Source organism: Petromyzon marinus, chromosome 54 (assembly GCF_048934315.1).
Source record: "Petromyzon marinus isolate PM22_M1 ecotype Great Lakes invasive population chromosome 54, UKy_Petmar_22M1.pri1.0, whole genome shotgun sequence".
NCBI lineage: Eukaryota > Metazoa > Chordata > Hyperoartia > Petromyzontiformes > Petromyzontidae > Petromyzon > Petromyzon marinus.
The window spans coordinates 9740367-9765691 of record NC_133720.1 but is presented as its reverse complement, the minus strand read 5'-3'; the positions used below and the strand labels follow the sequence as shown (position 1 = coordinate 9765691).

General features: G+C 52.8%; 1 protein-coding gene across 2 annotated transcripts; it reads left to right on the top strand.

Annotated features, from left to right (window-relative positions):
* The first annotated feature begins 5 nt into the window (after nucleotides 1-5).
* Nucleotides 6-24918, top strand: GARRE1 (granule associated Rac and RHOG effector 1). Of its 2 annotated transcripts, none has more exons than XM_032974704.2 (15): nucleotides 6-104; nucleotides 2328-2466; nucleotides 4592-5092; nucleotides 5978-6178; nucleotides 7216-7356; nucleotides 11101-11196; nucleotides 11764-11928; nucleotides 12584-12913; nucleotides 15684-15781; nucleotides 16103-16228; nucleotides 16745-17658; nucleotides 18304-18544; nucleotides 19857-19994; nucleotides 22375-22450; nucleotides 23172-24918. In XM_032974704.2, exons 3-15 carry the CDS (start codon nucleotides 4607-4609, stop codon nucleotides 23481-23483), a joined length of 3324 nt encoding a protein of 1107 aa, XP_032830595.2. In that variant the 5' UTR covers nucleotides 6-104; nucleotides 2328-2466; nucleotides 4592-4606; the 3' UTR covers nucleotides 23484-24918. The 2 variants fall into 2 exon arrangements, with proteins under 2 accessions (XP_032830595.2, XP_032830593.2); XM_032974702.2 differs by having other exon boundaries at nucleotides 15-121.
* Nucleotides 24919-25325: the final 407 nt, after the last annotated feature.

Sequence of the window (25325 nt, the reverse complement as noted above, 5' to 3'; positions counted from 1 at the left end):
GGGGGGCGGCAACCGGATCCGGATCCACTTCCGGTGTACACGCGCCGGGGGTCGCGCCCAAACATGGCGGCGCTACGCTTCGCTGTGGGGACGCCGTGAGCGAGGTAACGCCGTGAGCGAGGTAACGCCAAGTCCCCGCGCGTCGCGCCCCCCTTCGTCTTCCCCGCTTCGTCTTCCCCGCTCCCTCTCCCGTCCTCTCCTCCGCCGTTTCCCGCAGGACGCGGTCGGGAATCCGAGTGCTCCCAGGCCTCCGAGCAGCCCGTGGCCCCCACCCCGGCCTTGCCTAGTTTCCCTGCCGGGATCGGCACGGTACGGACGCCGCCGCCGCCGCCGTGGCCGTGGCCGTGGCCGCTCCCTCCCGAGCTCCCCTCGGGGGTGGCGACACGCGCAGCTTGCGCGGGCGATGTTCACTCGGTGGTGGCGAAGCCGGCTGACAATGCGTCGCCTCGCTTCTTACGTTCTAAGTTTCCTTTCTTGAGGCTCGCCTGCCAGTGACTAAACTGGGTTTCTTGGAACGAGGCGAGACTCTGCCCCAGTCACCAATTGACTCTTGTGGCGTTTCGGGTTTTTCGCTTGATGCGGCTTCTTCCAGCTCTGAGCGATGTTTTGCTGTGATCGTCAGATTTCTGTGGGGCGGACGCGCTGGGTTGTTGTTTTTTTACCCGTGAGGGATTTCGCAAAGCGGTGCGTGGACTAAGGGGACATTTCTGATATCAGCGCCACTTTTATTATAATTGTTTTGTTTTTACCCAGGTGATCTCCACCGCGCCTTAAGACTTCCTTCGGGAGGGTGTGCTTGCTACATTGGGACGGACGTTCATTTCCATTCGCGAGAGGGTCGGCTTCGCGTGCGACGAACCCCGGGAGAAACCCGCCACGCATTCGAGGCAGTGACACTCAAAGAAGCTCCGTCGCACAGATGGATTTATGAATCTGTTGCTATTCTAAAAAAAAACCCTAAAGCTTTTTATTATTTTTATTTTACCAAGTCAGGCCCCACTGAGCTATTTTATTCAGAAGCGACCCGGCCACGAATGATATCTCGACGAAGTGGCTTGTATCACGTGGAACATTTATAGCAGTAGCAACATACTCTAAACACGTGTTGATTCTAACTGTGGAGGGGGAAACCGGAGGAGCAGGAGAAAATCCACGCTACCACGGGGAGAAAGACACGCAAACTCGAAATACGCAGCAGGCGTCAGGTTCGAGATCGAACCCACGGCCCCTGTATACCAGGCGAGGTAGTTAACATCTCCTAGCCACTGTTGCTTTAACGGCTGCGTTATTCTTGGCGAGCTCGCCGCACGCCCAAGGACTACAACGCCCGGTTTCCTCACGCAATCTCACATCCAAGCAGTAACCTGCTTCGCTTCCGAGATCGGGGTGATTCTAAAAGTATAGCTTGAAGGGATCTCCGATCGCGACCGTGTGGTGACGTGGTGACTGCTTTCTGACAGAGTTCCCAGTTGACATTTCTTCATCTTGTGACTGCACGAGGCCCATTGCGTCACTGTGAGGCTTAAGAAGGCGACAAGAATACGCTAGTCGCCGCCTCATTATTATCACTAAGCATAACAATTGTGCGTTTTACTCTGTGAGGATAGATAATAGTCGTAAAAGAAACGTTTCTACTTGTTTTAAGGCTGTTACGCAATACGATGTGTAATTAGAATGCGTCACGAGATGCCCTCTGCAAATAGAGGGGGACTTTGTGTAGTTTTTGGAAGCTTCGGGTCGGCTTTTTGTTTTCGGAGAGGAGATGAGCGTTGTGGGTGGCTAAGAGCGGAGCAGGGTGGGACGAGAGAGGAAGCGAGTTGATGTACAAATCATCTTTTGCGAACGTATTGGCAGTGGAGCATAAAAGCACAAATGTATCTTGAACAAAAAATATATTCGACACATTGGTCGTTTGCGTGCCTCACTGTGGAGCATGAACTTCTACTGTTATAATTGAACAGACTGAAGTCCAATTCTTGACATAATAATGAAATATGTATTTATTCCCATCAGCCAATTGGTTTTCTGGACAGTGATTTCCAGATTCCACTTTTTGAGTCTCATCAGCAGTCAGGCCACTTAGATTCGTATAACGTCTTTACGTGACCTTAATTTCAGGACACTGTGCACTCCTCGAGAGAAATCCACTTCAGCTGCGCTGTTGCTGTCTAATGAACTGTGCCAAGGAGTGACCAGCAAACGATGAACGGACAGAGCGGATACGCAAGCAGCCTGAAAACAAAAGACTTGCGGAAAATTCCTCTTGACAGCAGGAAAACGATGCTGACGGTGGTGCGTGTGTGCGATGTTTTTTCCTTCGTGGACAGACGCAGCAGCAGTAACAGCTGCTGGGCGGCCCGTGTGAGAGGAGGCCAGGAGCCGCACGGACGAGCGTGGGCCATGCCGCGTCGTAGCCGGGCCGGGTCGCGCAGTCGCTGAGCCCCGGGCCGTCGCCTCCACTCACAGGTGGCTCCTGAGCAGCGTCCTCGCTCCCACTCGTCTTCCCTGACCCTCTCGCAAGCTCGCTCACTCGCTTCAAACACCCCAGGCGATGCGGCCGAGGCGGCCTTCACGGCGTAAACTTGTTGCTCGGATGGTGAACATTTGCAGTGCAAGTACTCTTGCATAAACCATCACGGAAACTCCGGTGATCCTCGCTGCGGTGGCTTTTCGCTAACCACCAAGCAAAGACTGTCGCTGCATCGCGAGCTTTTGGGTGCGCTACTGCGGCCGTCTGAAACGCTCTTCCTTCCAATATTAGGAAGCCACTGGAGCTGTAATGCACTTAAATCTAAATTTACAACTCATTTCTTAAGAATTACTTTTTGTTTAGTTTGTTGTCTTTCCCCCTTACCTCCGATTAGCACAGTTGGCTATGTACGGTGCGAAATAAGTTAAACGTATACAACGTCGCATGTGTGTGTTGACTGGGGAATGAGTTATAGGTGGATGTTAAAAGGTCAGATATTTGAACATTTATAGAAAATGTCAGTTGCGCCACCATGCACAAACAGGTTACTGTGCAAAAAAGTGCTAACCGCCTTAAACATGGGAAGGTGCATTACCGTGCTTCAGGAGTACGTGAACTGACATGAGAATAAGAAGGCGTGACACTGAAAAGATGGCCTTTGTGAATGACACTCGCACCCACCATGCGCAAAGGGCGCGCTGGGTTGGAAACCTAGCAGCTAATGAGTATTTATGATATAAGCGCACAACTTTGTCCGTGATGAACGCTGCAATTTCTGTCGTTTTCATGCAGGGGGCGCTGCAAACCTCTACGCGCCCCCTGCATGAACGACGGAGGCGCAGGGACAGACGTTCGATTACGTTGGAATCGATCTGCTGACGGCGATTTTCTCGCACGGCCAGCTCTGTCGCCTTATCTCGATCCCGCAATCCCAAACAGGTGAAAGTCCGCATCGAACCGAACCCCCAGCAAGGCCATCTACTTAACGATGAGAGAAAATTCACACAATGTCCTTTTCAATTAAGTCTTCCAGATGTAAAATGATATAAGCTTTTAATGAAGAAATACAATGATCTAATTCAAAACATAATACAATGAAAAGATGTTTCATTTTAAAACTTCAAGATGGAGCATCGGGTGCTTGCGTGAATACGTCGTTCGTGTGCAATTTCTTTGTGACTTTCCTGGCCGAACGCCGTAAATGGTTGTGAGGGGCTCCGCTTGTGTATGATGTTTGGATATGCAACATTGTACTATGTTTGCATTGTTTAAGGGTGCATAAGATTAACCCTCTGGCCATAGCAACTTTTACATTGCCGAGCCACAGGATAACGGCGTGGTTTATAAATTTATTCCCTTTTTGAACATCGTGATTGATGGTAGCTCCTCTGGCAGTTGCAGGAGTGGTGTGATCTCATTGCATACAACAAACACGGGTCGTAAGAAGGGATGAGGGCTCGTGGTGGAGACTTAAAGACGGAGTGGCGGCCGGTGGAGGAATTCGTCCACCTTCGAGATGGAGCGATTACTGTATCATAGGGCGCCTCGGTGGCGAGATGTTAACTCTCTCGCGTGGTGTGCAGGAGGTTGTGGGTTCGATCCTGACCCTGATGCCTGTATATTTGGAGTTCGTCTATCTCCCCGTGGTCGTGTGGAATTTTCTCCGGGTCCTCCCGTTTTTCCCTCCACATTTAGAAACATGCGTTTTAGATTATTTGGCTGCTATACATTTTTACATGATAAGCCACTTTGTTCAGCTTTATAGGCCAGTGGCCTTACTTGGTAAAATGAAAAATTGTTTGGTAAAATAGTGTAGTACATTCAGGAGCCAGATTGTTGTATTGTGAGACTGTATGAGATGGTGATGTTTGAGGAGCTGGTTCGTGCCTGGCTGTCATCAGTCATGGCCAACGTCCGTGGTCTCTTGGAGCTGTGTGTTTTAGTTAAGCCCGCTTGCTTTTGTGTATATCTCACAAATTATACATCTGATTATGAATCTTTGCAACATCTGTCGGCGCTAGACCACATGAATGACATTCTTCAACGGCTTCTCATCCAGCCAAAACCACGTGAAATCAAACATTTAAAACAGCATCTGTCCACCTTTTGCTCACCACTTAGGACAAGGCTGGGCCAATGGAAGCCATGAAGCCGCAGATTTCGCTCGGAGGGCCTCCGCGGAAGGCAGTCGGTGGGAGCCAGCAAACCCTCACCGACTGGCCCTCCTATGCCTCCGTGGCGGCGGCGGCGACAACCGCCGCCTCCGTCACCACCACCGTAGCCATGGCGCCGTCGGCGGCCGCGCCGACGGCGGCCGCACCGGCAGCGTCGCCCCCGGGCCCCGCCCGTGCGCAACGGGTGGCGGAGGAGGTGCACTCGTACCTGGACGCGCTGGCCGCGTGCTGCGCCGCTGGGTCGCGGGCGGCCGCTTCGTTTGGCCGCGCGCTGGACGGGACGCCGCTCGGCGAGGCGGCCGTCGGGTTCGCGGAGGCGCAGGAGGTGGTGCGGAGCACGGCCGGGGCGCTGGCAGCGCTGGTGCGCGCGGAGGTGTCCAAGGTCGCCAGGGGACTGGGACCGACGGCGCCGGGCGACGGCGCGGAGAGGGGGAGGCAGGACATACAGGTGTGTGTGCGCAGCGGCGACTGGCGGTCGCTCGGAAGTCGAACGTTGGAGGGAGCTGCCGCTCGAATGAGCATTGATGAGTTGCTCGTCTCCTGTTAACAGTCCTCCAGAGCGAGTGGTGGAAATGACAGTCCCATGGCAGGGCATTTCTATCCATAGGACAACCGCTGTTGACTTTCCCACAAATTTATATTTATTTTGAAAAAATAATAATCGCCTTTACCCCTTCTGGCAATAACACAGGAGGCGTTAAGATGTTCAAACACCAAATAGATACCTCAAGGCATCAAGTCTGCAATAACCACACATACTTGTGGCAAAACTTGCAAACAAACATGCTCTGATAATACATGCATTGTCTTTGGAACTAATTGGCCTACACCAGAGACTTGTTTTTACGGCCTTGTCTCACCGCCAGTGTTCGATCAGAGAATTCCAAAAGGCAAACAGTACATAGACAACGCAAGTATCAGAGCATTAATAGCTTGGGTTGAGCCGTTTTTTTATACTGGCAAAAAAAGTTCCATAGATATGATGCTTATTCTATTGACCAGGATTTTGAACTCGCGCAAAACTCATCGGGGGTGTAGGGGGAAGAGTCTTTCTGTATTGAGGGATGACCAGCATTCTGAAAATTACACCGTTTTTGAAAAATGCGACATTTATATTACGTTTAATTACATCTATACAACTCTCTCCGTTTGAGGACACGATTTAATCACGTGCAGCTGCCTGCATTCGAGCCAGGACCTGAGCCTCCGTGCCAGCTCGGCTCTCTCCAACCTCCGCTTCATTCATTGTTTTCCCCGTCGACTTAACCGACGCGGACGTGGTGCGATGGTTGCCGCGTTGTTTGGTGTTGTTGCCACCGTTTCTCTGTCCCAGGTTATGGGCTCCTGCCTCTCGATGCTGGTGCAGCTGCAGTGCAGCGTGCTCTCCCAGGGCGTCAAGACGCTGTTGCCCGTGGCGCGGGCGCTGGGCCACGAGCTCGCCGGCGACCTGCTGGCGCCGGACGCCGGCCGGACGTCCCCTGACCCCGACACCGAACAGCGCGACGCCCTGCAGACTTGGCGCCAGGCTGTGCAGGTGTGCGGCGGTGGTGGTGGTGTCCGGTTACAATCACTCTTCAAATTAAGTTTCATCATTGTCAGCAGCAGCACCATGCATGACCTATTCCACTGCTGGTTAAATGCCGTTCCCAAGACGTCGCCACTCCTCGCGCTCTCGTGATGCGACAGTTCGGCAAGCTTCCTGCGCTCGAAGCCGATTCCATCGCTCCATTTCCCTGGCGAACGTCCTCTCGATTCGGAAATTAAAATCTATTTTCGCGACTGACACATGGGTCGAATCGTGCTGGTTAGAATTGGTTACTCGCAATATATGGTTTCCATGTATTCCACGTGTGCTCGTGCTACCTGAGCTTAAGGAGCAAACAAAGGCACAAACAAGACGGCATGAGCGAGCCGAGAAAAATGGTTGGTTGTTGATCTAGTTGCGACTCCGAATCGTGAAATTAATTGAATCACGGGGGAGTGAATTGTTCCACTTCTAACATGAACATTCCCACGTGGTGAGCGATATCATAACTTGTCCACGGCCTCCCCTATGTCAATTCCTCCTCGTTGTAAAACTCTAGAGAGCCAAAGGCGGCCGGGTGTGGTGTCAGCCACACCACCGTCCCCCTCGTGCACTCTGCTCACCTTCATGGGTGCTCACTAACAGTACTTTCCCCGACCGTTCGTTGTGGTTCTACGGGGGAATCTTTTGTATGAGTACGGATGTAGGGTCGTTTGCGAGGTTTGTACGGACGTGCCTATATGTTCATATATCATCATCATCACGATCCATGGGCAGATAGTCCCGTAGGCGTCCACTGCACATTTCGTCATTTGTTTCCGCTTTCCTCCGTCTTGTGCCAATACGCTCAAGTAGTGCCACATCTTTCTGGCACCAAACTCGAATGTCACCAAGCCATTCTCTGTTAGGCCTTACTCTCTTTCCGGTCCCTTCCATTCTTCCGAACAACACACTTTTCATTTTATATACATATGCGGCGAAACAAAGGTGGCCGTACTGGTCTGACTGTGCTCGCCGACACCACCACCGCGTGCGCGTGTGCCTAGGCCACAGCGGCGCTCCGCGGGCGGGCCCCGGACGGCACGCTCGTGGGCCGCGAGGTGCAGAAGCTCTTCTGCTGCCAGGGAAACCACGTGGCGGAGGCGCAGCTACGTGAGCTCAACGGCCAAGTGGACCACGCGCTGCAGGTGATGCGCCGCGCGTGCCGCGCGGACAATCGCAGTCGTTTGCACAGTTGATTTTCTATTGCGTGTCGTTTTTCTTTTACCTGGGGATTTTTTCCCCACCTCTTGGTTATATATTCTGCTCGCGGAAAGTACCCGGCGTTGCCGGGGCGACAGGGACACACATCGACTTACACACACACACAGACATCGACCCACACACACAAACACATTGACTTTCACACACATATGGACTGAAACACAAAGACGTATACTTACACACACACATGGAGTTACACAAACACATCGACTCAAACACACACACACATAGTCTTACACACACACACATCGACTCACACACACAACAACAACCGCCATTCGCCACTAAGTGGCGGTGACGTCACCACGACGCTTGTGCCAGGCCATGTGCGCCTTGAGGCCACGTGAAGTGCCGAACGCCCGCGGGCAGGAGGTCACGGGGCAGACCCAAGTGCTACGGGTCGACTGACTGAGATGACTGAGATGACTGGCTGATGCACCACCTGTGCCCCCTACTGTGCCAACGCACACACACATAGAAGCACACAGACACATTGACTTATCGACTCACACACACACATGGACTTACACACTCACACACACATAGACTCACACACACATGGAACTACACACACACAAACATATGGACTTACACACACAAACATATGGACTTACACACACAAACATATCGACTAATACACACAGACATCGACTTAAACACACACACAACAAAGATCAAAGACAAAGATCCCCCGTATAGCCTTAACAGACTGTAGGGGCAAGTGCTGTTAGCGAGCACCTATGAAGGCCGGATCGGTACACGAGGGGGTGGGTGGCCAGCACCACGCCCGACCGCCTTTGTCTCCCTAGTGGCAATGTTTACACACCGCACCAGGTACTCATTTGAGGCTGAGTCGACCTAGGGGAGGCCCGGGACCGGTTCAGATAATCGGCACTGATGTTGGCCGTGAGCGGGAATCGAACCCGGGTAGCCAGGTTCATAGCGCAGCGCGCTAACCGCTACACTATCGCTCCCCACACACACACATGGACTCACACACACACACATATCGACTTACGCATACACACATAGACGCACACAGACACATTGACTTATCGACTCACACACACACACATGGACTTACACACTCACATATCGACGCACACATGCACATAGACTCACACACACATGGAACTACACACACACAAACATATCGACTAACACACACAGACATATCGACTAACACACACACATCGACTCACACACACACATCGACTTACGCACACACACACATGGACTTAAACACACACATACATAGAGTCACACACACATCGACCTACACACACATATGGAGTTACACAAACACACATCGACTACCACACACACACACGGACACAAACATCGTCGACTTAAAAACGCACATGGACTCACGCAGACACACATTTCGACACACACACACATCGACTGACACATATGGACCCACACACACAAAACATCGACTTAAACACACAAAGCTAAAGACAAAGATCCCCCGTATAGCCTTAACAGACTGTAGGGGCAAGTGCTGTTAGCGAGCACCTATGAAGGCTGGAACGGTACACGAGGGGGTGGGTGGCCAGCACCACGCCCGACCGCCTTTGTCTCCCCAGTGGCAATGTTTTATCCACCGCACCAGGTACTCATTTGAGGCTGAGTCGACCTAAGGGACGCCCAGGACCGGTTCAGATAATCGTCACTGGTGTTGGCCGTGAGCGGAAATCAAACCCGGGTCGCCAGGTTCATAGCGCAGCGTGCTAACCGCTACACTACCGCTCCCCACTTAAACACACACACATATCGACTAACGCACACATCGACTGACACACACATCAACTGACACACACACACACGTCAACTTAAACACACACCGCACACACACACATGGATGTACAAAAACAAACAGCGACTGTGACACACACACTGACTCGCACACACGTAAACGCACACACGCAAGGACTCGCACAGACACAATTCACACATATATGGACTCACACGCACACATGGACGAACACACGCGCACTATAACTTTATATAGACTAAATAAGTTTGTAAATAATAGTCTTCTATGTACGCGACTTTAGCGAAAGAAGCAAGGGAGAGGGGAAATGCGCGCGTGTATAATAAGTATGTAATTAGGAGCGACTGCGATTTAGGTGCAAACATTTGCCGCGAGCAAGAGCGGCAAATTAATGAAAGTCAACGAATACAAAATGAACCTAACCTACCTGTAACTATGAGCCGATGAGCACCAATCAAGCGTAATTGACATGACGTCACTGCTCAACCCCCCCTACCGAGGGGGCAAGTGTAAATGTGATAGAATGAAGACGTAATTGAGTATATTTATTGCTTTGTCCCAGTGCAGTAAGTGATATTGCGTGGCTGCTTATGCCTCAAGAGTACAGAAAATGGCTATTCTTCAAAAACATTGGTTCATCCCTGTGAGTAAATCTAACCTATAAAAGGAAATTTGGTGATGAGTAAACAGTGATGGTAACAAATGTTTGAAGGGAGCTGTAAATCTGTGTGTGTTACCTTGCGCAGTGTCCACACGAAAGAGAAATCCCCCCTCACCCCCACTGAATGCGTTTGACTTGGTAGGGGCCTTCCCCCCCACCGAACGCGTGTGAGTTGGTATGGTCGAGCGCGCGCTATGTAATAAATAAATAAACAAACGAAAACAGCACTAAATCGCTATTTTAACTACTTTAAAGGTGATGGACGGACGCGAAATCGGAATAGCGCTGTTCCAGGATGGAGCTTATGGCGTGCTACCTGGCAACTTTTTTGAAGCGTAAACCCCACGGTTTGCGAGCCAAATCCTTCGCGAGTTTCGGCCGCACACACACGTACACGGACAGACAGACAATAACATTTATAGGTAAGATGTATGCTCTTGGTAGGCCAGTAATGATGCGTGTGGTTGTGGGGAGCGGTAGTGCAGCGGTTAGCGCTACGCTGCTTTATAAACCTGGCGACCCGGGTTCGATTCCCGTTCACGGCCAACACCAGTGACGATTATCTGAACCGGTCCCGGGCCTCCCCTAGGTCGACTCGGCCTCAAAATGAGTACCTGGTGTGGTGTGTAGACATCGCCACTGGGGAGACAAAGGCGGTCGGGCGTGGTGCTGGCCACCCACCCTCTCGTGTACCGTTACGGCCTTCATAGGTGCTCGCTAGCAGCACTTGCCCCTACAGTCTGTTAAGGCTACACGGGGGATCTTTGTGTAAACAATACTTTTTTACATAGGGGAACAGGCATTTGAAAGGAGGTGTATTGTTAACTTTAAAGGTGTGTTGTATGGAATTCTCTACCCGACAAACCAAAAAAAAAACCTTGAGTTGAACCACTTCAAGGGAGACCTTACAATTAATTTAATGAACACACCGTGACGAGACGGCATTGCGCATGGGAGATGCTATTAGCATGATTTTGCGTTTCTTAAATGGCTATTTAAACTAAATTACATGCAAATTAATTTAATACATTTAAATTATCCTTCTACATGTCTGGTTATTGCGCTTGTGGTGAAGGTGACGGTGCTTGCGCTTGTGGTGTTGAAGGACGTGGTTGTGGTGGTTGTCTTGGTGGTGTGAATTGGTGTGTGTTGTGGGCGTGGTGGCATGCGCTGGGAGCGGTGGCGGTAATATTTGGCGTGTTTCCGGCGCTTGTCCCGCTCGCTCTGCAGGCATACATGCAGGCCCTGGAGAGACTGCACCAGAGTGAGTTCTCCATGAAGGCCGGGTTCCACCGGAGCCCTTCGCACACCGAGGAGGTGCTGCAGGTGAGCGGAGACTGCTGGCGGACACGGGGGGGGCGCGGTCAGGACCACAGGTGCACAACAACACAACATCGTTTCCAATGCAACAGCACAAATGGGAGTACGACAAACCTTTCGTCTGGCGTTCGGAAAGCAACGCACTGAGTTTGTAACTGCACGTGTTGGGTTTGGAGAAATATTTGATGGCGAATGATTTCCGTTTGTACCTCCTGCAAAAATTGTGTGTGGGACACCGATCGGCGCTGCGAGTGATCGATCGCTCTCCCCCGCAGTTGCAGTTAGGTGACGTCTTAATTCCCCCCTTACTTGGAGGGGGGGGGTACTGCAAATAAAAGTAAGAGGTAGGCTTTTGGGCAGGACACGTCACTATGTGGGAAGGGTGATGCCCATTGTTTGAGCGTTAACGTTGGGAGTGAACATGCCCGAAAATACGGCCATCGCAGAAGGTGCAGCGGTGAAATCGATTTGTGCGTGTGTCGGTCTGCAAAACTTGTGAAGGGATGGCGACCGCCTGGTGTGTGAGGCCTTGACCTGGCATTGGATTTAACCGACCGTGGTTGTTGTGCCCAGGACTGCTGCATCGAGGCGGAGGCCCAGCAGGCTGGGATGAGCCGCCTGTCGGAGGCCCTGGTGGCCCTAGAGCTGCCCACCGTGTCGCTGCATATCGGCAGCGCGCACCTCAAGGGCGTGCCTTCCAGCAGCCTCGCCACCGCCGACAACCTCGCTGCCAAGATGGTACGAGCGGTGGCCTCTTCGTGGCTGGGTTGGCTGGCTGGCTGGGTGGTGGGTGAGTGGTTGAGTGGATGTGTATGTATGTACGTTTCCTTCGCTGGTATCTCCTTGCAGTGTCTCTCCACTTCTATAAGTACGTATGCATATTTAACTTATTGGAGCTTTCGTGACTGCAGGAATCCATACTCTTTGGTTCTTTCGGTAACGTCACGTAGGTATAAAATAATTATACCTACGTGAAAATAATTTTACCTACATGACTTTACCGAAAGAACCAAAGAGTATACCTATTTAACTTGTTCGGCACTGTACATAGCCAACCGTGCTAATGGGAGGTGCAGGGGAAGGGCAACAAACTAAACACAAAAAGCAGTTCTAAAGAAATTAGTTTGCAGTCTGGATTTAGAATTTCACACAACTCCCAGTGGTTTCCTAATAGCTGAGGGCAGTGTAGCTGGATGGATGGGTATTTGGGTGGTTGAGCAGCTGGGTTTGCGAGTGGGTGGGTGAATGGGTGGGTGGCTGGCTGAGTGAATTTCCGTATTGGATTCAAACCCAGCGTCGGAGCACTGCCGGCCCGGCACTGTGACAACCCCCCGGACTGTCCTCGCCGACCTCTAAAGCCCGCCGGCATCGTTTCTTTTCACGAGCGTTGCAGCAAGCCATGCGGGCATTTCTGAAGGAGGCGTTGGGCGTGACGACGACGACGAGCAGCTCCAGCCAACGTGACGGCGCCGGCGATGCTGGCGGAACCGGCGGCACCGTGAAAATCGTCCCCTGCAACGAACTCGGCTCTAACGGTGGGGGGGTGCCGGCGGCGGCGACGTTGACCGGGGCCAACGGACCGCCTGTGGCTAGCGGCGCCGGACACAAGACGCTCGCGGCCGAGGAGGAGCTTGGGCGCGAGACGCTGGGACACGTGTGCCCCTCGGTGTGGCGCGGAGCCTGCAAGACGGCCGTGCAGCTGTTGTTCGGCCAGGCTGGGCTGGTGAGGCTTATTCACTTGGTGCTTTTTGGTCTCTTGCAGGCCACAAGCGTTTCCTTTGCTGGTAGCTCCTTGCAGCATATCCCCACTTCTGTATGTACGTTTGTTGAACTTCTTTCACACCGTATGTAGCCGACCGTGCTAATCAGAGGTACGGGAAGGAAGGACAACAAACTATACACAATAAGCAGTTGTAAAGAAATGCGTTTTCAATCTAGATCAGTGGTTCTTAACCTGGGTTCGATCGAACCCCAGGGGTTCGGCAGAGCCCCCGCCACGGAGGTCCGGACACACTTGAATTGTTGTGTAAATTTGTGATGACACACACGGCCCGCTTGGCCATCACTGGCTGCAGATGATCATGCTACACTGCTTGGCCAATCAGCGCTGCGGGGAATTTAGTGCGTACTCAGTAGTCAACGTGTGACTGTTGTTGTCGTACGTCGTGTGATTTCTTTAATATTTTATCCATACTATGTCGGGCAAAAGAAGAAAGTGGTCGGACGAATATGTACAACATGGATTCTCATGTATCACGGAACGTGATGGGAGTGAGCGTCCTATCTGCATGATTTGCAACGCCAAATTGAGCAACTCTAGTCTTGCACCGGCAAAACTAAAGGAACACTTCTTGAAGCTGCATGGAGACGGGGAATACAAGAACACAACACTTGCTGAATTCAGGGTGAAGAGAGCCAGATTCGATGAAAGGGCCACTCTGCCTGCTCTTGGATTTGTACCTGTTAACAAACCGATCCTGACAGCATCGTACGAAGTTGCTTACCTGATCGCAAAGCAGGGCAAGCCACACACCATTGGTGAAACACTTGTGAAACCAGCTGCATTAAAGATGGCGAATCTGATACTCGGAACAGCGGCCGAAGGTAAATTATCCCAAATTCCCCTTTCAAATGACACCGTCAGTGACAGAATAGAAGACATGAGTAAAGACATCTTGGCTCAAGTAGTCGCGGATCTGATTTCAAGCCCGGCAAAATTCAGCCTTCAACTCGACGAAACCACAGACGTTTCTGATCTAAGCCAGCTTGCTGTTTTTGTACGCTATGTGAAAGACGACATGATAAAAGAAGAGTTTTTATTTTGTAAGCCTCTTACAACAACAACGAAGGCAGCCAATGTGAAGAAGCTTGTGGATGACTTCTTCAGAGACAACAATCTTTCATGGGATATGGTTTCTGCAGTTTGTACGGACGGAGCTCCAGTCATGCTGGGAAGAAAGTCTGGTTTTGGTGCGCTAGTAAAGGCCGATGCACCACACATCATTGTGACGCATTGTATTCTGCACAGGCATGCGTTGGCAACAAAAACCTTACCTCCAAAAATGGCAGAAGTATTAAAAACTGTGGTGGAATGTGTGAACTATGTGCGAAAAAGTGCTCTGAGGCACCGCATCTTCAGTGAGCTGTGTAAAGAAATGGGCTCTGAATTTGAGGTACTTCTGCTCCATTCTAATATTCGGTGGTTATCCCGGGGACAGGTGCTGAATCGTGTTTTTGCCATGCGTGTGGAATTAGCCCTGTTTTTGCAAGAGCACCAACACTGCCATGCAGATTGCTTCAAAAATCCTGAGTTCATTCTCATTTTAGCGTACATGGCTGATATATTCGCAGCTCTCAATCATCTCAATCAGCAGATGCAGGGTGGTGGAGTCAATATCATGGAAGCGGAAGAACACCTGAAGGCTTTTCAAAAAAAGCTACCGTTATGGAAACGACGAACAGAGAACAATAACTTCGCAAACTTCCCGCTTCTGGACGACTGTGCAAGTAAGATCGAAGATGTGTCTGGAATCGGAGATATTTCTGTATCCACGGAACTGAAGCAAACAATTGCCACGCACTTAGATGAGCTTGCAAAGTCTCTCGACGGATATTTCCCTACAAGAGAGTCATATCCAGCATGGGTGAGACAGCCGTTCACGTTTGCTGTTGAAACAGCAGATGTCAATGATGAATTCCTCGACGAAATCATTGAAATTCAGCAGAGCCAGGTTCAACAGCAACTCTTCAGAACAATAACGCTCTCAACGTTTTGGTGTCGACAAATGAACAAGTATCCAGTTATTGCTAAGAAAGCCCTGGATTTTTTTATACCATTTGTTACAACATATCTTTGTGAGCAATCCTTTTCGAGGATGCTGGACATAAAAACGAAGAAAAGGAACAGACTTTGCTGTGAAAATGACATGAGAGTGGCACTTGCCAAGGTGAAGCCACGCATATCTGAACTGATCTCTCAAAGGCAACAGCAGAAGTCACATTGATTTCCAGGTATGTAATTTGTTGTGAGTTTATGCATTGTGTTGGTTTTATTCTTTGAACAAGGTAATGTTCATGCACGGCTCATTTTGTGTACCAGTAAAAAACATATCCATGTCTTGAATTTGAAAAAAATCACATTTTATTTTTCACTAAAGAGGGGTTCGGTGAATGCGCATATGAAACTGGTGGGGTTCGGTACCTCCAACAAGGTTAAGAACCACTGATCTAGATGATTTAAAAGTGCATATCGCTCAACTGGCTTCCTAATATCAGAAGGAAAAACGTTCCAGACGGCCGCAGGAGCGCATCTGAAAGCGTGCGATGCGGTGACCACCGTCTTTGTCCAACGTCCTTCTGTCAATCGCGGCATCTTTTAACCGAGATGACGTCCCACCCGTGTGTTTTCTCCCGTGTCTGTGCATGTAAGTACGTACATTTGTGCTCGTGCATTGTGCCACCACTTGGCATACACCCGCGCGCGTGTGTTGTAGGTCGTGGTTGATACAGCTGAGGTGGAAAACCGGGAGGCGTACACGCCTCAGATCAGCCAGGAGGGCGACAAGATCGTCGTGCAGGTGCCGTCCACCTGGTGAGGCTCATCCTTCCGATATTAGGAAGCGATTGTCGGAATGAATGGGGCATGACCCTGGTTCTTGTGGCAATATTTTTATTTTACAAATTGTGCTGCCAGATATCAGCAGACGCATCAAGTGTGGCCCGCAGTCAAAACTCCTCGTGGAGTCCAATAAAATGTAGAACCAACAGAGAGACGAAGATCCCCTGTTATTGCTTTTAACAGACTGCGAAGTCAGGGTATCCCCGTGTATCGCACCGCAAGCAATGACGTCACGGTAATCCCGGCAGTAACGGCGTCGTGGTGTGTCGCGGCCTGTCCCGTCGGTGTGGGCAGGTGCGTGAAGGAGGACCCAGCCACCATGTCGCTGCTGCGCCGGTGGCTCGACCCCGAGCGCTCGGTGGCGCTGGTGGACGTGCTCTACACCGCCACGCTCGAGCCGGCCCGCTGGCGGGCGGGCAGGTGTGTGGGCACAACGGGGGGGGGGAGGTCGCGCCACCACCACCAACTGACGCCGTGCGCTCATTTACCATCGGCACGCGTCGGTCACCGCGGGCGTCCGGGCCGCCCGTCAAATAGGCCGAGCGCGTGGCCATTTGCCAGAGTCTCCTCTGGTTCGGTGACGTTTTACGATTCCGAGCCGTGATTTGACGGAATTAGCTTTTTCCGTGTTTTTGTTATTGTGTCGCTGAAAATATTTTTTGTTTATCTCAAACGTAGGTTTTTTTCCTCGCCGTTCCCTTAAATCGAACATTATCCCATAAGCTAGCAATTCATTTTAACACATTTTAAGAAATAGATTTTCACGCGTGCTTTCCGATCGATTTAAATTGGTCCGTCGTTAGTTGCCAGCTCTATTTATTTTCAGGTCACATATAGTTGGCTGTGGTGGGTAAAGTGTGGCTACGCCCCTCGCGTAACCTTCTGGGCTCCCGTTGATCCAGCTGACGAGGCTGGTGCTAATGCGCGCGCTCGCAGGGCGCAGGCGCTGCCCTGCATCCAGCTGCTGCTGAGGCGCGAGGCGGCCGACTCGCCCAGCATGGCCGAGCTCCCAGAATGCACGGCGGCGAGCGCCAAGCCGAGCGGCGGCTTCCAGAAGACGTTCTCGCGGCTCACCTCGCGCCTCACCAAGAAGCACGCCGCCTCCGTCACGTTCCAGGGCGCCGCCAAGGCCGGCCCCTCCCGCCACGACGAAGACAAGAAGGCGGCGCGCGCCTTCGTGCCGGCGCCGCCGTCCGCCGTCGGTGGCGCCGGCTCGTGGAAGGCCGCCTCCGGGCCGCTTGCCAAACTAGCGTCCTCCGGTAGCCCAGCACGTGGCGGCGCCGGCTGCGGCGGCGCGACTGGCGCCGCCGCCGCCGCGGTGGCGGGATCGAGCGTCAAGCGGGGCACGGGGCTGAACCTGCCCAGCGACCAGGAGATGCAGGAGGTTATAGACTTCCTGTCGGGCGTCGGACTCAGCAAGTCGCAGCAGCCATCGCCGATGAACCAGCGCCGCACGCCGGACCCGGGAGCGCCGTTCCCACCGCGCTACACCGGCGGCGGCGGAGGCGGCGGCGGTGCTGGCGGCGGTTTCCCGCCCCCGATGCTGGGTGCTCTTGGCCCGACCACGCTCTTCAAGGGGTCGCCTCACGGCCCCGGTTCCGGAGCTGCCGCCCTGCCGCCACCGTTGACTCCGCAGCAGCAGCAGCAGCAGCAGGCGGCGCAGGTGGCACAGGCGGCGCAGGCGGCAGCTGGAATTTGGTCGGCGTGGGAGCTGCACGGGCGGCTCGGGCCGGGGCCCGGCGAGGGCACGGCCAAGACGGCGCACGTGAGGAACAACACGTGGCCAAATCGCTTCCAGCCGGACGGTCTGTGCGGTGTCCCCGAAGCCTTCCTCTCCCTCGACCCCGCAGGTGACGAGTTGACCACCGCGCGGCGGAGGTTTAGCGGTCGTGCCGTTTGTTTCTTTATAGATTTGAAGTTTTCGTGACTGCAAGAATCCATATTCTTTGGTTCTTTCGGTAAAGTCACGTAGGTGAAAAGAATTAAATTACGACGTTTCGATTGCAACACAAGCAATCATCATCAGGTGTGACAACCAAAGCAATACCATTTTTTTTCCTGAATTGGGAGAGATGCCAGAGTTAGGGCAGTTAAATAAGTCATCTCCCACTTCAGTAAAAAAATGTCTTGCTGTGGTTGTCACACCTGATGATGATTGCTTGTGTTGCAATTGAAACATCGTGATTTAATTGTTTTTTTTCACCTTCGTGACTTTACCGAAAGAACCAAAGAATATGGAGCTGGGAACTCACTGTTGTGGTTGGTTCCGAATTAAAGTGGCTAATTCACCACATAAACCGCGTATCACTGAGGAGCATCTCATAGAACCGTCAGCCGTGAACATGGTTTGGTTATTTTTTTGCAAGTACGGTTAATCAGCAACCCATATAATCCGCCCACGGGTAACCGAGAGCCAACCGAGCTCCTCCAAGCAGCAGCGTTGGATTTCTAATGGCGCCTGCCTTCTCCCCTGCCCCACTCTCACCGTACGTCAGTCAAGGGCGACCCGGAGTACGCGCGCTACGTGACGGGTCTGGCGCAGGTGCTGCAGCACCAACAGCAGCAGAAGTCGTCTCAGCACCAGCACGGCCCGGGCCACCGGGCGGCGCCGAGCAGTCAGGCGCAGCCGGCGCTCGGGGAGGCGGTGGCGGCGGGAGAGTGGCGGTCGGCGCCGGCGGCTCGTGAAATCGGGGAGGCCGCCCGTGCCTGGCAGTGCAAGGAATCGTTCCTGCCCAAGTGAGAAAGGGCTGCAGCGCCGGCAGCAACCGCCCCATCCATGGCAGCCGCACCGCTCACGTCGCCCACGTCGCCCACATCGCTCACATCGCTCACGTCGCCCACGTCGCCCACATCGCCCACGTCGCCCACATCGCTCACGTCGCCCACATCGCTCACATCTCTCACATCGCTCACATCCCTCACATCGCTCACGTCGCTCACGTCGCTCACGTCGCTCACGTCCCCCACGTCGCCCACATTGCTCACGTCGCTCACATCTCTCACGTCGCCCACATCGCCCACGTCGCCCACGTCGCCCACGTCGCCCACATCGCCCACGTCGCTCACGTCGCTCACGTCGCCCACGTCGCCCACGTCGCCCACGTCGCCCACATCGCTCACGTCGCCCACGTCGCCCACGTCGCCCACGTCGCCCACATTACTCACGTCGCCCACGTCGCTCACATCACTCACGTCCCCCACGTCGCCCACATCACTCACGTCGCCCACGTCGCTCACATCTCTCACGTCCCCCACGTCGCCCACATCGCTCACGTCGCCCACGTCGCTCACGTCGCCCACGTCGCCCACATCGCTCACGTCGCCCACGTCGCCCACATCACTCACGTCGCCCACGTCGCTCACATCTCTCACGTCCCCCACGTCGCCCACATCGCTCACGTCGCCCACGTCGCCCACGTCGCCCACATCGCGAGTGCACAACCGCATCACCGTCAGAGGGAGATGGGTGCCGTTGCGTGTGCGATTGTGTGTACCTGTGTTGTCTAGGATTGTGCATCGGCCAGTCATCTCAGTCAACCCATGACACCTGGGTCTATTTCGTGACCTGCTGCCAGCGGGCGTTCGACACTTCACGTGGCCTTAAAGTGCACATAGCCTGGCACAAGCGCCGTGGTGACGTCACCGCCCCTCAGTGGTGAATGGCGGTTTTTGTCTAGGATGGGGAGCGGTAGTGCAACGATTAGTGCGCTATGAACCCCGCAACCCGAGTTCGATTCCCGCTCACAGTCACCAACACCAGTGACGATTATCTGAACCGATCCTGGGGCTCCCCTAGGTCGACTCAGCCTCCAATGAGTACCTGGTGCGGTGCGTAAACATGGACACTAGAAAGACGAAGGCGGCCGGGCGTGGTGCTGGCCACCCACCCCCTCGTTTGCTGTGCCGGCTTTCATAGGTGCTCGCTGACAGCACTTGCCTCTACAGTCCGTTAAGGCTACAACGGGGCGGGGGATCTTTGTTTTTGTACGTACGTTGAACTTTCACACCGTACCTAGCCAACCGTGCTAATCGGAGGTGCGTTGTGCAGGGTGGCGCCGGGAGCTGGCTGGCTCGGACTGGGCGGGCGCCCGGCCCAGCACGGGGAGGAGCCCCTACCGGCCAATGGGCACGCGTGCTTCTCCATGTTCTCGGGCCCAGACCTGGTGGCGGCCGTGAGCCAGCGCCGGTGAGGCCGCACGCCGTCACTGAGCAACCGACACCATCGTTTGGGATGTTTTAGATTCGTTTTTCCGGTCGTCCTGGCAGCGGCTTTTGGATAGCCGTTGAACCAAGACGGTTACCGGATCGCACACTGTTAGATGCGCTTCTGCGGCCGTCTGGAACGTTCTGCCTTCCGATATTAGGAAGCCACTGGAGCTGTGCACTTTTAATTCGTCTAGATTGAAAACTAATTTCTTTAGAACTGCTTTTTATGTTTAGTTGTCCTTACCCCACACCTGATTAGCATGGTTGGCCACATATGATGCAAAATAAGTTCAACATCCATACATCCATAATAGAGGTTTTTGGGTTAGATCACGTAAATGTATAAATGTGTCATTAACACCCACCACCACCCGACACAGCCAACTAGTAAGGGTTGTCACGTCAACAGAACGTGGCCAATTCGTCACTCGTACAGCACACCGGTGTGTTGGAGAGCCAAGCCACAACATTTACAATCTGAGTACGACGTTTCGCCAGTGATTACAACTAACTTAATCAGGCGAGAGCCAGATTTGTGGAGAAGTCTTACTGTTTCATTCCTTATATAGAGGCGTCGATATGTCGACCACCCTTCTGTGCTCTTGCACAATGTGGGGGGGGGGTTACTGAGGCAATGTGCATTATGCAAGCCCTTTGAACTTGTCCTTCCTGTCTATTGTGTTTGTTAAAATAGCCCTACCAACGGTAATCCAGATTGAAGTACGCTGCCCTTTGTATTGTACGCTGCCCTAATTAGAGAATCTATCGAAATTGAACCCTTACTAGTTGGCTGTCGGGTGGTGGCGGGTTTTAACGACACATTTATATATTTATACGCGATCTAACCCAAAAAAAACCTCTTATGGATGTTATTGGTCGCGAAAGCCGACGTGTTAAACATTCTTACATAGAATCGTACAGAGATTCATCGTTTGTTGTCCTTCCCTCCACACTTCCTATTAGCACGGTTGGCTACGTACGGTGCGAAAGAAGTTAAACGTACAGTAGGTTCATCGGCCGGCGCCGAGAGCTCCCCTAACTCCTCCGCTACTCGATAATCCATCTTGATGAGGGCACGGCGTTTTGGCTGTGGACGTTTGTGCGAAACGCCTCATTACATCGGCTTCAAGCATTGCATTTTCGTGTTAATCTGCAGCCCATTTTTGCGTCAAGTCTACTGCTGGTATGATGTCCCCTCTCTGCACCGTGCAGGTGTGCGTGGGTTAGTTGACCATACTTCACCACGCTGGTCGGTTCTGGTTGGCGATGGTGTGGCAGCATCGGTGGAGAGTAACGGGCAGTCCTCAACTTATGAACGGGTTACGTTGCCGAGATCCGTTCGCAAGTCGATTTGTCCGTGTCTCGGAATTCAGTCTTGAGTTGTATGTGTACTGTGCATGCTGTACGTAAAATTTGATTCAACAAAAAAAGGAGGCAATGCTCAACGCATCAATAACATATTTGTACATTTTCATGTAAGACTGTCATAAATACTGTATAGTAAATAAAACAATATAAAGTAACATGATAAGGAAAAACATCAGTTTAATTTTCACTTACCTTTAGTCCTGATGCCCGCTTCCTTTTTGGAAAGGGCTTGCGTCAACGCTGGTGGTGGACGGGCGTGGTGCTGACCACCCACCACCCCCTTCGTGTGCTTGCCGGCCTTCTTTATAGGTGCTCGCTAACAGCACTTGCCCCAACAGTCTGTTAAGGCTACAGTGGGGTGTGGGGGGGTGTCTTTCTCTTTGCATCACGCGTGGAGGATCACTCCGCCGAACAAAATAGTTCCGCGGTTTGGTTCGTAAGTTCGACCGAACGTTCGCAAGTCGTTATTTGTGGATTTACGTAAGGCGGACGATCGTATCTCTGGGTGGACTGCCTGCGCAACAATGGATTTTCCTGCGTTGACCCTCTGTTGATCGCACCGTGGCCCTGCAGGCCTGGTGGTCGGCCTGGTGGTCGGCCTGTCACAGCACTATCCAGACTCAACCGCTGCTTCGCGTCCGAGATCTGAAGAGATTGGGTGCATTCCTTTTTCATTTAGCCAAAGCGAAATGTTTGTGCAGTCAGTGAAATTGCAATGCAATTTTACGTCATCTCCCAACGCAGAAGTCTTGTCTAGTCGAGCGCAGGCAACGATCTGGGAGTTTATTGCGATCATCGTCGGCTGGCAGCTCCGATTAGCACGGTTGGCGATGTGCGGCGTGAAAGAAGTTCAACATGCATCAACACCCAACATCTCGCCACCTGCACTGTTAAACCGCACACAGAGACTCACTTGCAGTGCTCGCTTGCCCCAGTTGTGCGGTGGCCAGCGCGGTGATGAATCCCGCGTGTGTGTGCGCGCGCTATCGCAGGCGGCACAGCAGCGGTGAGCAGCAAGTCGCGGCCGTGCTGTCCATGCCCCGCGCTCCACCAGACACCGTCTCGCAGGTAACCGCCAACGTATTTCGTCCTTTAAAACATCTCTCAGATTTGTGTTCTAGGATGTGCTCCAGACCCTGCGTGTTGTTCGGCACGTTGTCCCTCTGATGCTTTATCTTCCACAAGCTGGGAGCTTCGCCAGGAACTGTGAACGTGTTGTTAAGCTTAAAATATTACCAAACGCCCCCCCCCCCCCTCTCTTCACTGGGGCTTGCGAGGGTCACGTGACCCGCTGCTGCTCTTCAACGCATCAGTTTTTTTTATGCTTCTGACACGCGATGCGAACTCTCAAGCTGCTGGGCGGTAAAATTGGCACGCCGCATTGTGACGCATTATATTTAAGTGTCGTACTCCGAATTCATATTTTGGTAGTGAAAACGCTCAGCGTTCGCAACACTTTGCCGTCGGTTAGCAGGGTGGCACAGTGAGAAAAAACTGGGTTTCATTCACGACTCGATCACCTTTCTCTGTGGAGTCTGTGTGTTCTCCCTCTGTTGTGCATGGGTTTCCTCCCGGTTCCCTCCCACAGCAAACAAAAAAATCATACAATGTAAATGAAACTGCCTGGAAATTACTCCATTGGGATTACACATGGCAATACCAACCCCCTCCTGTAAGAGTCTTGAGACCCATAGAGGCTTTCTTGGCAAAACAAGGATAGTCATGACATGGATAATGAATCACGTTATTGACGGCGTCTCTCCGCCTCACGCCGTTTGCCTTTTACTAGGAAAAGACAAAAACGTGGCCTCTCAAATCGCCGTGGATGGCCGCCTCCACGCTGGTGCCCACCAGCACGGCTCCGTACCCGGACGCCGTTCCGCCGGTGCCGTGGTACGAAGACTCCGCAGCGCCAGCGGTCTTCCCGCCGTCCGTGTGGTCAACAGAGGCATGCGACGGCACGGCAGCCGTGGCGACAGCGGAATTCACGCAGTACATACCGCACCAGCCGGGCGCCGGCGCCGCCACGCAGCGCCTGGGAGCGCCGGGCTACGGGCAGGGCCCTGGCGGCGAGCGCAGGGTGTACACGAGGCCGTACTGACCGGTCCCTGCACCGGCTCGAGAGCTTGATTACGGCAGGAACTCTGTCGCAAGGGCGCGCACTCTGTTTATTACACACACACACAAGCGCACTACCGCACTGTAACGAAACACCCATACTTTCGTACTACCACACACCATTTTATCAAATTACACCGTCACGCTTTCACACTATCTTAACTCACACTCTTACTCAGTAGCACACTACCGTACACCATCACATCCTCTGCCACACACACATTCGCACTCGCACTCTCAAACTCTCACACGTGTGCAAACGCGCACTTGTTCACCGCCTGCACCGTGGGCTGCGAGCCGCAGCTGGGCTCAACTCAACGCCAGCGAAGGGGGGGTTTGGGTCGCCATACCCGCGTGCCGATTTAAGGCGCCACTCCCCCCCCGCCCCGTCCCGTGGGGAACTGGCTTCCGGCACGGTGGCGGGGCACCGGGTAGTGGCGGTGGGTGCCTGCACGGCGCTAGCAGGGTTGGGGGTGGTAGCTTCGTTTTGACACTAAAGCGTTACATACGTCTGCGGGGCAGTATTTAGTTTTGTTGGGGGGGGGGGGGAACCACGTCCCGGCATTGGCCACGGGCTGGCGTCCAAGCCCGAGGAAAGCGCCATCGCCGCTCGAGCTAGCCAAAGGTGTTTCTCAATGCGGTGCCTTGCCGCTGCCCGTGCACTAAACTCGCGCGCGGTTGTTGTGGGCGTTGAAAATAAAACTCAAAACTATTTTACGACCAACAATCTGAGACCAAGGTGTGGGCATGGTGGGGGGGGGGAAGGCCCTTGGCCCGGGTTAGAGTAAATATAAAGAAAGCCCGGCCAGGTCAGATTGACACCCTGCGAAGAGCGCCTGCCATCGACAGTGGTGTAGTCCCGCCAATGCGTTCAAGAGCGAATGTTCTCAACGTTCAACGTGCGTTTGCGCGACGCAAAGCCCGCGCGTGTGATGCCGGTGGCCCGCAAGTGTTGTTACGCGTTGTGTTGTCGTAATTGTCGTTATTGTTGTGCGGAGGCATTCCATTGAGCTGACCCGTGTGCGAAGCGTCCCGTTCTGAGAGAACCTTCCATGGCTGGAACAGGAGGTATTTTACATGGCTTGCTGCGTCGTCCACGTTGTTTCTCTTTGTTTTTTACTGCCCACCCCCCCACGTAAGTTCTTTTTTTTTGTCTAAAAAGAGCGTAGTTAAAAACTACTAACGAATATTAGCTCGATGATATAACAAGAGATGAATCTTGCAACGGCATATGCAGAGGGTAGAGCGTTGACCTTCCAAAGTGCGAGCTGCTATTCTATGGCTAATGGTGCTCCTGTAAAGGTATGTATGTGTACACTGGTTTCTACTGTGCGAGACAGCAGCTTGTAACTGCCTGCAGTGAGACTATTCTTCATTGTTCTTTGTATTCCAGTACTGAAAATACAGCCTAAAACATGCATGTGAAATGCCTCCTATGTTGAGCTGCGTCGAAGGATGCGTTTCCATTGCCCTCCTGCTTAATTGGTGTCACCTCGGAGCGCGGGGTGTAGCACCCTCCACCTCCATTGGTGGCCAGGTTAAAAAAAAGTGTTTCTATTTTACCAGGTAAGGCCCACGAAGCTATGTAGCTCTTCAGAAGCGACCTAGCTATCACAATTGATAGCTCAACAAAGTGGCTTATCGTGTGGACATTTATAGCAGCCAAACTCTCTAAATGTGTGTTGTTGATTCTAAATGTGGAGTGGAAAACGGGAGGACCCGGAAAAAAATCCACGTGACCACGGGGAGAGAGACGCGTCAACTCCAAATATACAGGCATCAGGGTCTGGAGCGAACCCACAACCTCGTGTGTATACCGGGGGAG